The sequence below is a fragment of the Python bivittatus genome, unplaced genomic scaffold (genome assembly GCF_059951505.1).
Source record: "Python bivittatus isolate LINGU-HERP-01145 unplaced genomic scaffold, Pbiv_v1 ctg000580_np1212, whole genome shotgun sequence".
NCBI lineage: Eukaryota > Metazoa > Chordata > Lepidosauria > Squamata > Pythonidae > Python > Python bivittatus.
Genome location: NW_028277087.1, coordinates 19,631,974 through 19,645,127, shown reverse-complemented (window position 1 = coordinate 19,645,127; position 13,154 = coordinate 19,631,974). Strand labels below are relative to the sequence as shown.

Genomic DNA, 13,154 nt, shown 5'->3' with positions numbered 1-13,154 from the left:
TGCATAGTGGACAAGTTTGTTTTAAGAGTTGTAATTTTCTTAATTTTATTTTTTATGGCATATTACTTTTACTGAATATTTTATTTTCTTTGTAGCGCAATCTAGACTCCATCAGGAAGAAAAGTCACATATAGATCCATGTCAGTCCTGGCTGGTCAGGGCTTCCCAGGAAGTGACCAACCACTTCTGCAAGATTCTGTTACTATAACCTAATAATAAAAGTAGTATTAGCTTGCATGACTTTGGTTTCCAAGTTTGGTCTATCTTGGAGGGTTGACATCAATCTTGCAAGTCTGAATGCACTTCCCTACTCCCTCTCTTTTTCTTTGTGAGAACTAGGGAGGGTCATGTCCCAAATATTTTCTCAAATTACATTTCTGTCCCAGACTCAAGATTTCTTCTATCTGACTGTGGTATTGGTTGCGGCTCTTTCTCCTGTTCCTCAAGGTTATTGTTTCTGCCCATTACATTATGGGACTGTCTTTCTCCTGTGGTTTCTGCCTGACTGATAAGATATGGTTGTTGTGGTCCAGGTCCCAACTTTAAAACGTCGTCATCTTGCAGGACCTAGGAGACTTGCCTTCTCAGTATGTGTGCCAGCCCTGTAGAACTGTCACCCCTGACATATGGCTCCAACCTTACTGAACTTTGGTAAAGCTGTTTCCTCAGGCCCTGGGAGAGGAGGAAGTGGCTTGTTCCCTGATAGTTGTCAAGTATGGAATGTGTTTGTGTTGTTATCCCCCCCGATGTTCATCATATATTCTGTGGAAGATTGCTGTGTGTTTTTGGAGATATTTTGTGATTGAGATGTCATACAAGTCAACAAATAAATATGTACCCAAACACTAAAGACATGTGTTTTCTGGGTGCCCCCTTCTAAAACAAGTTGGGTAGCTTCCAGAGAGAAGACTTTGGTTGTGTCTAATGCCTATTTCTTTTTATTTGGTGCCAAATGAAAATCTTTCCACCTTCCCTTTTAATAGATCTTATAACACATTTAGAGTTTGTGAAATTTGTGATAGTGCTAAATGAGGTAGCCACTAAATGAGGAGTGGCTGTATTGCCATGTTTTACTATATTTATTTTACATTTTACAGCAGGGTCTATATTTAGGTTAGATGGTGTGGGCATGGTGTTTTCTTGTTTAGTAGACTGCCCAATAATTTTCACTAGTAAGTAGCTCATAGGTATCTTAAATAATTTCCTGCTGGTCTTGTGGGTCATTTCCTGGCCCTTCTAATAAGTTGTGCTACTGTAGCTTATATTAATTTAACTTTTTCTCCTCTCTTTGTTTACAGAATTACGAGAAGAAGAATGCACACTTAAAATGGGCATAGAGCATTCATTAAAGGAAATTAAGAGACTTGAAAGGCAAAAGGTAAGCAGATAGGCATAATATTCTTACAGTATGTCACTTTCTGTTTGTGTGTGAGCAGTCTTTTGGTGGCTGAGAGCTCCACTTACACCTTTTTTTCTGTTTTTAAAATATTTTTCCTAAAGATTTTGACAGTAGTAAATGATAATACAACTTGAAATCAAAAAGAAAGAAAAATGAAAATGGAGAAAGAAAAAAGAGAAAAGAGAGAGAAAATGACTAAAATAGTTATTTTATAACTGTTTAAAAGACTATTTAAACAAGTGACATCCAATCTTCTGTACAAGTACAAACTTAATATTTCTCTACCCCCTTTGATATTACAGTGGGGCAAAAAAGTATTTAGTCAGCCACCAATTGTGCAAGTTCTCCCACTTAAAAAGATGAGAGAGGCCTGTAATTTTCATCATAGGTATACCTCAACTATGAGAGACAAAATGGGGAAAAAAATCCAGAAAATCACATTGTCTGATTTTTAAAGAATTTATTTGCAAATCATGGTGGAAAATAAGTATTTGGTCAATATCAAAAGTTCATCTCAATACTTTGTTATATATCCTTTGTTGGTAATGACAGAGGTCAAACGTTTTCTGTAAGTCTTCACAAGGTTTTCACACACTGTTGCTGGTATTTTGGCCCATTCCTCCATGCAGATCTCCTCTAGAGCAATGATGTTTTAGGGCTGTTGCTGGGCAACATGGACTTTCAACTCCTTCCAAAGGTTTTCCATGGGGTTGAGATCTGGAGACTGGCTAGGCCACTCCAGGACCTTGAAATGCTTCTTACGAAGCCACTCCTTCGTTGCCCGGGCAGTGTGCTTGGGATCATTGTCATGCTGAAAGACCCAGCCACGTTTCATCTTCAATGCCCTTGCTGATGGAAGGAGGTGTTCACTCAAAATCTCACGATACATAGCCCCATTCATTCTTTCCTTTACACGGATCAGTCGTCCTGGTCCCTTTGCAGAAAAACAGCCCCAAAGCATGATGTTTCCACCCCCATGCTTCACAGTAGGTATGGTGTTCTTTGGATGCAACTCAGCATTCTCTCTCCTCCAAACACCACAAGTTGAGTTTAGACCAAAACGTTCTACTTTGGTTTCATCTGGCCATATGACATTCTCCCAATCCTCTTCTGGATCATCCAGATACTCTCTAGCAAACTTCAGATGGGCCCGGACATGTACTGGCTTAAGCAGGGGGACACATCTGGCATGCAGGATTTGAGTCCCTGGCGGCGTAGTGTGTTACTGATGGTAGCCTTTGTTACTTTGGTCCCAGCTCTCTGCAGGTCATTCACTAGGTCCCCCCGTGTGGTTCTGGGATTTTTGCTCACCGTTCTTGTGATCATTTTGACCCCACGGGGTGAGATCTTGCATGGAGTCCCAGATCGAGGGAGATTATCAGTGGTCTTGTATGTCTTCCATTTTCTAATTATTGCTCCCACAGTTGATTTCTTCACACCAAGCTGCTTGCCTATTGCAGATTCAGTCTTCCCAGCCCGGTGCAGGTCTACAATTTTGTTTCTGGTGTCCTTCTACAGCTCTTTGGTCTTGGCCATAGTGGAGTTTGGAGTGTGACTCTTTGAGGTTGTGGACAGGTGTCTTTTATACTGATAACAAGGTCAAACAGGTGCCATTACTACAGATAACGAGTGGAGGACATAGGAGCCTCTTAAAGAAGTAGTTACAGGTCTGTGAGAGCCAGACATCTTGCTTGTTTGTAGGTGACCAAATACTTATTTTCCACCATGATCTGCAAATAAATTCTTTAAAAATCAGACAATGTGATTTTCTGGATTGTTTTCCTCATTTTGTCTCTCATAGTTGAGGTATACCCATGATGAAAATTACAGGCCTCTCTCATCTTTTTAAGTGGGAGAACATGCACAATTGGTAGCTGACTAAATACTTTTTTGCCCCACTGTATATTACATAAATCACTTCTTCCCATATCCAACACTTATCCAACCACAAATCCAAAAATCATTAAACGTTTTTGTCCAGGCTCAGCAAAAAGTCCATAAAGGGTACCCAGAACTTTATAAACGTATTTCTTATTTTAACCCTGATCAAACAGGTTAACTCCATATTCCTTTATTTTGCTTCTAACAGTCTTAATCTTTGCTTCATCCAAAAGCAAAATCTCCATCCATTTTCTTTCTCCCATCTCAGGAGTTTCTTCCCGGCTTTAATAACCCTCTTTTGTAAATCCAATAATTTACAAGCCATTTCCCAGGTCATTTTTCATCTCTTGGGTTATCATTTGTATTTCCACTTTAGTTTTCATCTCTGTCTTATAGTTCACGACTTCTGTTTTATTTTCTGATATTTCTGCATAGGTTAAGATTAGTTTTACCTCTTCATCCTGTCAGCCTGTAAATTCTTCCAAATTATTCTCCCTCACATCTTTCTTTTCTTCTTTAAAATCTTTTTTGAATAACACATTTGCATAGGCAGATATTGTTTTCATTTTAACTGCAAGTTTCTTTCCCATTTCTTCAAAAATCCCTTGAATTGTCTCCAATGTAGTATCTTATCTGTCATTTTTACAAGTCACTGCTGATCATCCAATTCAAAAGTAAAAAGCAGACTTTTCTTTCTTTTTTTCCCTCTGCCTGGGGTCTTTAGTCCCCTCTAGTGTCTCATTTCTGTATGACATAATCTGCCTCAAATTGTTTTGCTTCTTTGTTTTTCCTGAAAGACTAAACAATTTCTGTTCCCACAAAGATATCATTTTCTTCTTAATTATTTCAAAAGTCTTATAGCAAAAGTCATAATATTTCAAATATTGAAATATTTCAAATTTGTCTGGTCCTTTAGTTTGTTTCAAACTTTCTTGGATTAAATTCTTATATAGCTTTTTGCTGTTTACTATGTACGTTTAAATCTTTAAATTGTTAATTAATGTTTCCCTTCTTTCTGGAATGAAGGATCACTCACCAGGTAGTTTTTTACACTTGTTGCTTGGAAGACCTTTTTTAACTTTAAAATAGTTATATTCCAAAAGTGTTTAGAAAATGAGGCTTGACAAACCCAGTGTCCATATAGGCTCCTCTGTCGTTGAGAGCTTGATGGCTTTTCTTGTCTCCCGGCACTCAAACCCATGAGTCGACGGCTGTCCTGGGGTTTCCTTGTGAGGAGCAACTGTCTGGAGCATGTGGGCAATCTCTCGTCCTCTCCTTATCCACAGAGGCTCCATTGGACCAGACTCGTCGCTGGTCCGTTGGTCTTGTCCACAGTGTTGTCTCTGCTCCTTCAGAGATGTCTTAGCTTGCCATTCCCTCACTCAGAAGTCGGCTCCACCTACATATTTTGAAAGACAAGGAGCCACAGTAGGCGGAATAATGATGCAAATTACATGGGCCTGTTCTCTCTTTTAGGTTCTTTGTGCATGGTGTGGTTTCTTTAAGTTAAATCTGCTGGAGGACTTACGCAATTTTTTATGCATATCTTCCCTCAAAAAGGTGTCAGGTTCAGCCCAAGAATCACAGGAGACAGTCCAGAAATCAGCTCAGCTTCTTTATTAGCTTGCACCTAGTAGACAGAATCTCGCCAGACCAACTCTAATCCCCCAAGGACAGCAACAGTAACCATCATGCCCTCAGGGAGGGGCCAGTCTCTTTCTCTTGACTTTCACACAGTCCATCTGGGGGCTGAGCAGATGCTGTCCTTGGAATGTCTCTCCCCCCTCCCTGTAACCTTGAAGCTCCATTCCAGAATCCTCCCCGCTCATGCCTTCCATCACAAAGGTTAGAAATTCTGCTTCAAATTTTCAATAATAGTAGGTCAGCAACAATTCTGAAAGACTCAGACAGGCCTCAGGGCACACATATGGTTTTTATATTATTTTGTTAAATGATGCTGTCATCTAAAATCATTATAGTTCAGGAGTTCTCTGGAAGCTTTAAGTTGAGAAGAATGGGTTTCATGGAAAAGCAGTAATTAAAAACCTGCATAGTGACATCCACTTCCTTAGGTTTAGCTTTGATTGACAGGAATAGACCACATCAGAGAAATGTGTAGCTCAGTAAAACATGTAACCTTGGCTGAAAATATTTTTTTTCCTCTAGCTTCCTTTATTTTATTTGTACAATTTATTTAATCTTCACAGGCTCAAGGCAGTTTATAGATACTAAAATAGCAATAAAATAAAATTACAAAAACTTCAATTAGTACAAAAATGTCAACAATTAGAACTACTATCAAATAATAAGAAAAATATATACATATATTTATATGTACATGTAGGTGCCTGCAGCTTTATAATCAGTCCCCAAAGGCCTTCCAGGAAAGTCAGATTTTTACTAACTTCCAGAAGGCCATAAGGGGAGCCATCCTCACCTCTGATAGCAAGCTGTTCCAAAGGGGGGATGCATGCATACTTCCTGGTAAAGAGGGGCGTTTAGTAGGCACTCTCTGGGCATTTGGGAATGGAGGTCTCTTAGATACTGAGGCTATGAGCCTTATAGGGCTTTAAAGGGTTTTTTTGTGCGAAGACTAGCAGAGTATATCCATGAACACTAACTAGCAGTCAGAAGACATGATGAAAACTCCTTAATTTCATAACGCATAGACAGTTTGGGAAGCTGTCAGCATCTTAGACCAACCAAAATAAAAAAATGCTTGGGAATTCCTGGAAGCTTGGCATTCAGACAAATCAGCCATTAACAGATACATACAGATAAACCACATTTGCACACCATTCAAAAGAGACAATAAAAAAGCTAAGAAGGAAACAAAAAAACCCAAAACGGATCCTCTCCAGCAGCCGACACCCAGATAAAGCAGGGATTAACACCAGACAAACAATCAGGCAGAAAACAATACCCTAATTAAGGAGCTACCAAGGAGAAAACAACACCCCGACCAAAACTGGCAGGGCAAGCTACTGCATATAAACAGGGAGCAAACCCCACACTTACTTGCACTGATGATGTTACGTAGTTGGGTAATAAAACATCTGCAAACAAATAACCAAGCTCAGAGAGCACCAAGGACTCCACAAACTAAATACAATAAAGTGAATCCAAGGTAGCATCTATTCTGCAAATAACTTGTTTGCTGTTAGTATATTTGCGGACTGCAACTGGGCAAATTGTTGGAAAGGATGTTCACATTATTTTTCCTTTACTTGCTGTTAAGTATTTTGATTGAAAAGCTGACACTGATCAGTACTGGGAAATTGTATCAGTAGTGATTAAAACTGTACTGTACTGTAATTAATTATTACATTAATCAATTAATTAATTTGATTAATTCATACAATCAAGTAATTGGTGATGCAGCAAAAGAATTATAAGCGTGAATGCATGGCTCTGAATTGTCAAATCTTCTTGTATGCAGTAATTACAAAAAAAAAGCCTACAGTAATTCTAAATTTGCTGCTAGCATTACCTTACTTTTCAGTGGATATTTTTATTGTTATTGTTTTTTATTGTTATTGTTTATTTGTTTTACTCTTCAAGATTCTAGTTTGGTGTGCTTTCTTGCTTTTGAACATGAAGCTTCCAGAAAAATCACATAGTAATATTTCAAATTTCTCTTCCTTCCCCCAAGCTCTCATCAGTCAGCAAGACTTTTTAAAAGATTTATTAAGTAAATACTTTTGTAAATGATATGAAAGCTTAGAGCCTGAATTTGCCTGACTTCCTGTTTTCTTCTTAGCAATCTTTCCTTTGTATCATGTACCTAAGATTATAACTATATAAGATGCATCAATATTTACTGACAGATGTCTGCAAAGACTGAACTCAAGAAAAACCGAGATACAGCATTTGAGCAACTGAGAAGTTTTACATACTCTGTAAAGTTTATTGAGAGAGACAACTATGAAGTGGACAGAATGCTCTTTATTTTGAATGCAGAAAATGCCCGGTTAAGAGCAGTAAGTATTTTGAGAGGGGGTAGTTTGTCATGTCAACTTCAAGTCTGGCAACATCTTTACAAATGACATTTCTTTGGTGGCTGCAGAGAATAGGAAGGCATTGTAAAAATGCCATTTTGTACTCATTACTGGCTTTTAATGGTTTGGATTATGTAAGAAAAATGTGTATTTTGCATGTAGCTGCCAAGCTGGGAAACATTGGCTAAATTGACATTATGGTATTTGCTGTCAATGAATCAGGGAAATGAAAGGCACTGTCTTTCCTGAGTGTTAATTTACACTGACTGTCTCTAAAGGAAGCCAGTTTTATGGAGGGTGTGCTAAATCTTACTGAATCATACCTTCATGTGATTGACTTTTAAAATTCATATGCTGTGTGCATATTATGGTACCACTGTCTCCTGAATTATAAACCTTTTCTTTTTTCTTAATGTACATGCCTACCGCTTTAGGTATGCATGTTACACATCTAACAATCTATGCTCTTTGTTCCAAGTAAATGAATTCTACAATCTGTGAATTTTGAAAATGTCATGTGATCATCATTTGTTTAGTATTTGATGCATGTTTACTTTGTGGGAACGTTTTGAATCAGATTTCTAAAACTTACTGATTCCATGTAAAGCCTGAAACTCTGCAGGCATTGCTCACTAGAGGGGACAGGAGGGGCAAAAGGACAGCTTCTGTATCAAAAAGGAGCTATGGATTGCATATGATTTTCAGCATATTTTGCCCAGGAGGTATGTAGACAGGCCAGGATATGTGGAATAGTGGATAGGATAGGGGAGTAGTGGAGAGCTGTCATTTCTACTCCAACTTTCTTCTGCAAATCACTGGCTTTGTTCAGAATAATCCCTGTTAAATGTTATGCTGATCCCTATAGAGAAATGGAGCATTGCTGTTTGGTTATAATTATTTAATAATCTGGCCTGAAGATTACAGGAAGTGTCTGGGTAAAACAGAAAGGGCAGACATCCACCTCAGATGTATGTAGAGATGGGTAAAAGAAGAGTAAAATGGGCTTGTCTTTTGCAAGAATAGAATAAAAGCATAGAGTAATTGGGAGGTGGTGGAAAAGATAAAAAGAAAAATGAGGATTAGATGGAAATGAAATATGTCCAGAGAGTATAATCAAAAGAAAATGAGGATTGGTAGGCAATCCTTAGGAAAATGGGAAGCGGTGTGAAGGCAAGATCACAAGAGAGTAATGAGTGCGAAGGGCTCTTCCAGCAATCACTTTGACCAAATCATGTTGTTTTAAGAATTATAGCTTTAAGAACAGGTGCCAGATATGCTGTGGCAGCACCCAGCTAATCTTGGCTGATCTCAGAAAAGCTAAAAAAAAAAAAAAAAAGCTTGGTCTTCATTACAGATTTAGACTACACTAGGAAGTTGAAAAAAACATCCTGGAAGAAGGCAGTGGCAAGCCATCTCCATATTATTGCCAGGAAAACATAGCCAGTGCAGGTAGTTGCCAGTAATTGAGTTTGACTTGAGATTTTTTTTATCCTGATTTGCTTGCTTTGCTTCAACCTCCCCCATTCTTATTCACTACACAACAGGTATTTTTAAATTAGAAGCTGCAGAAAAGGTTTCTCAGTATTTTGTACTTAGGAAATGCTAAGCACCAATAGCTTCTACATGAATGTTTTAGTTTTTTTTTTCCCCTGTGTCCTTTTAGGGCATTGCATATCTCAAAGAAGATATTTCCACAATAGCCAATGAGGCAAAGCTCTATCAGTCAAAGAGACAACAAATCCAGCTGGATAAAAAAGTTCTTTATGGTGAGTGTTATGTGGCAAGAATTTCCACTCCAGGTGCAATTGTTAAAAAAAAGCTTGCTGAAAAAATGAATTAAAAAAAATATTCACAGCAATAGAGATGTATATTTGGCTTGCCTCAGAAAATGCTAGGGTATGGCTTCATGACTGTCTTTCCTAAGTTCGATAGAGGTTCAGCCCTTATACCAACAGCACTTTAGCCAGAAGATGGAGCAGAGGAAAATGGACACACTGCATACATGACCAGTGGCACATGGTTGCCAGCACTGTGGCATCCCCTTTTCTTTTCTTCCTGGGATATAATGGTTCCTTAATGGGTATCTTGCATTAGCAGAAAGAAACGTGGAAAGAAGAAGAAACTTAATGAACAATACAGGGTCTACATACACATATGCTCATATCGGACTGTATATGTATTATTAATTTATATACAGTGTATGAAACATTTTGAAACAGACTCAAAAGATATCTGCAGAATTTTTAATAAACATAGCATGTACAGTATATTAGGCCATCTTGATAGGAGTCTCTAACAAAACTTAGGAATATTTCCAAAGAAGAAGGATATTTCATACCAGATGTCAATATCTGATTAAACATCTAGTGGGTTTAACTATACCATTAAGTCTATCCTAGTAATGAAGATTACTTTTATTATCATGGTTGTTCTTCAAATAATGATTTATACTGAATGCCTTAATGGACTCTCAAAGAAAAAAGATAGCATTGAAAATTATTTTCCTGTGGGAATGAGTGACAGATGTTAAAAAGGAACTGAAGTTACGGTTCCTCATGGTGTCATCAGTCACTTAGAACAAACCCTTCTTCTAGCTGCACTTTAAGCAATTAGGTGTCTTTCTATAGACTTTGCTATCATTTAACAGAGTTAAACACAGTTTAATTTGCATTTTAGAAATTCTGAATGTCCTACATGTTTAATAAATGTAGTTTAAAAATGTCATTTAATGTTATTGCATATTTAAATATATTGTTTATCCCTTTTAAAATGTATATTGTCACCAATTTTCATTTATACTATAAAATTCCTTTTTTAGAACTGTTCATCCAGAAATGGATAAAGGATGGACATCTACAAAAGGTATGCTATGGGATTATTACAAAAAAAATGGGGAAAACTATTTAAAAAATAGGGTTCACTGAGAATTTCTCCTTTACCAGCTCCCAGGAAAGAAAAGGTAAATCTGCTACTGTTATTTCAATAGAGCTTACACCCAACTTCAGTATATTGCAGTATATTGCAGATTTTCAGAATTAAAAGGGAAACAAAAGCAAATAAAATGTTGGATATTAATCTTGCAAGAAGCATTGCATATAGCTGTTTTGGTCACTTTGATTTTGAAGACAGTGTTAAATAAAACTGCCTTTGTATATGTAAACAAGGTCGAATATATGCCAATTACCTACACAGTGAATTAGATCTGGCAAGCAAGACAACTTTTACACTGCAAGAGAGATGAGTCCTCTGCACAGTTCAGATTACACATGGAGGCAAATTGGGATTATTTTTCTAGTTCTGTCACCTGAAGTTGAATATAATTTCTGGTTAACATACTTTTTTTGGCTAATGTGTGGCTTTATGAAAGGCAACCAGGAAGATGTGTCATATAATCCCAGGTTAGATTAAAACCACAGTCCCATTTCTGTGGGACTGCATGTACTTAGTGTCAAGCATGCAAAACAATTTATATTAAAAAAAAAAAAAAGAGCCATAGTTCCCTTCAAATGGCTACCTGTCACACGTGATTACAAAAGTGAATGTCTAGTTGATAACTAGCATAAACTAGGGCTAGAATACCATTTGAATGGAGAAAAAAACAGTAAAAATTTAATTCTGCCAATTTGGTAGCTGCTGCTTGTTACATATCCTGTTGCTATCCATGATAGCAAGAAAAATAATGGCTTCTTTTCTCCCCAGTGTGGCTTTGCTGGGATTCAGCCTACGACTATTATTTAAGAACAAGCCATTTATGAGACCTGCTTTCTATTCTTAACAGCCTTCTACTTCTTAACAGATGAGCCCAAAAATAGAAGGCTCTCTTCACTATCCTAAGATTTGGATCTCATAGCATTTTAAATTTAAGGAATCATCATAGCTATACTTCTCCCACTATGTTAAATTTACTTCCTTTCTCTCCTCCTCCCACAGCATAAAGTTCATGTTAAACATTTTAGAAGAGTCCAGGCATGTTTTTAAAAAGTGAAGAAAATCCAGGTTGCCTTTTTGCAGTAGAAAATGTGTTTTCTTATTGTTTCCATCCCACTGCAGATGTTTTTTAAGTACCAGCATGAACTACTGGTTATTCTGGAAGAATATATCAGAAGAAATAGAAAGAGAAATGTTAAGCTTGACTATGTTCATGAAGGGCTACAGCTAAACTATGAGAATATGGAGTCTCTGTTAAAAAGCAAATCTGTGCCGGATGCTGACAAAGTAAGCTGTTCCTTTTGAGGAAGTGCCAGATGTTTGTTAATGATATGTGTTGAAAAAGCAAAATTACTTTCTTCAAAATAGATTCTTCATAGCTTGAATATGTTACATACAAAGTACCAGGAAAAAGGGTCTAACTCTACCAATTTTAGAATGGCAGAAACTAGTTTTCCTAGCACAGTCTTTTTGTGTTAGGACAAATATCATGTCCTTTATTGCTACATTTAGAAAGGAACACAAAGCATGCAGATTGATTGCTAAATATTTTTAAAATCATCTACCTGACCAGTGAAACTTCTCTGCTGCTCCATCTTTAAAGGAAAAAGGTAGGGTAAAGGTCCAATCATGGGGAAAAGTTAGGTTGTTTTCCCCACAATGCAAACTCTGGAAATCCCAACAGCTGCATAAATGGCTGTTTTGTGGCCTTTGCAGAGTTTCTTCTGACTGAAGAAATTTTGAAGCAAGAAATGCAGTTAAAAAAAAAAAAAGAATAAAAGAATGGGGAGAAAAAAAACCCTCTTACTTATATAAAAAAGCTGGGCTCTATTTATATCCTATTGCTCCAGCCATTGCAATTCGTAAAGATAAAGATGCCTTTGACTTCTGGCAATTTTATCCATGCAGTTTTCTGAACTGTACTGTGTGGAAATGCTTCCTCTGGGATTTTTTTTTTTTTTACTTCCTAGTTTACTCAATAGCTCTGGGATTTCCTGATGTCTCTCATCCAAATACTAATTAGGTCAAACTCTGCTTAGCTTTTTTTTTTTCTCCCAAATTAAGGGTAGCCCCTCTAAACAAAAAGTGTGCTTACTTCTGCCTTAGAGCAATATATTTAACTTAAAGTCTGTCGTAGATACTCAGTTACATTTCTGAAATACGTATCTTAAAGTAGCTGCTTACAGGAAGCCAATCATATTCCAAGTTATAAAGATTTTATTTAAAAAGAAGGAAAAAGATAAGAGACAAACTGCTTTAACCACTAGGCAGCCTAAAATCTGAGTAAATTATCAGTTCCACTTACATGCCTAGAATCTGCATGGAGTTCCAAGATCTTTTTATCATTTTGAAATCATTTTCTATAGCTGAAAATAATCCTAAAATGTTTGGTTCAGTGGTGGCAGACAAATAGTCTCTTTCCTGATTATTATACTTGATAGTTTAATATCTAAGTAAAAAGTGCTTGTGGATTTAAACATAAGAATGTGCTAACTGAGTCTCAGATGAAGGAGCCTACAATCCATAACAAAATGTTAAAGAGTTATGCAGTCTGTACAGCCCTTTCAAACAGATACTTTATTTATTCTTTCATTTGTCAAATTTATAGGCTGCCCAACTTCGGAACAACTCTGAACAGCTTCAGAAAATTAAAAACACAATGTTATACATAAAGCAACACACAACATAATATAAAATCCAACTGGCATATGAAGCACATAACATACCTACATTATTCACAACTAGAAGGGGGCCCACACAAACTGGCCTGGGGAAAAAACAGGCTTTTAAAGATCACCCAAAGGCAGGCATTTGTTTGGAGGCCATAACTGAGTTCTGGTGTTCCTTTCAAGTACAAATGGAAATTCTGTCAAAGTGTTTGTTGCAAGAGAGGGAGGGATGTTTCATTGCCACTTCCAAACTTGAAATAATTCAACAAAAAATATCTT

General features: G+C 37.1%; 1 protein-coding gene across 1 annotated transcript in view; it reads left to right on the top strand.

Moving 5' to 3' along the window:
* CCDC175 (coiled-coil domain containing 175) overlaps positions 1-13,154 on the top strand; it is a 40,534-nt gene that overhangs the window by 27,167 nt on the left and 213 nt on the right. The window contains exons 14-18 of the mRNA XM_015889795.3: positions 1,299-1,378; positions 7,108-7,260; positions 8,942-9,044; positions 10,097-10,140; positions 11,329-11,493. Of these exons, the coding sequence (XP_015745281.2) occupies positions 1,299-1,378; positions 7,108-7,260; positions 8,942-9,044; positions 10,097-10,140; positions 11,329-11,493 (545 nt within the window). The remainder of the gene's footprint in view (positions 1-1,298; positions 1,379-7,107; positions 7,261-8,941; positions 9,045-10,096; positions 10,141-11,328; positions 11,494-13,154) is intronic.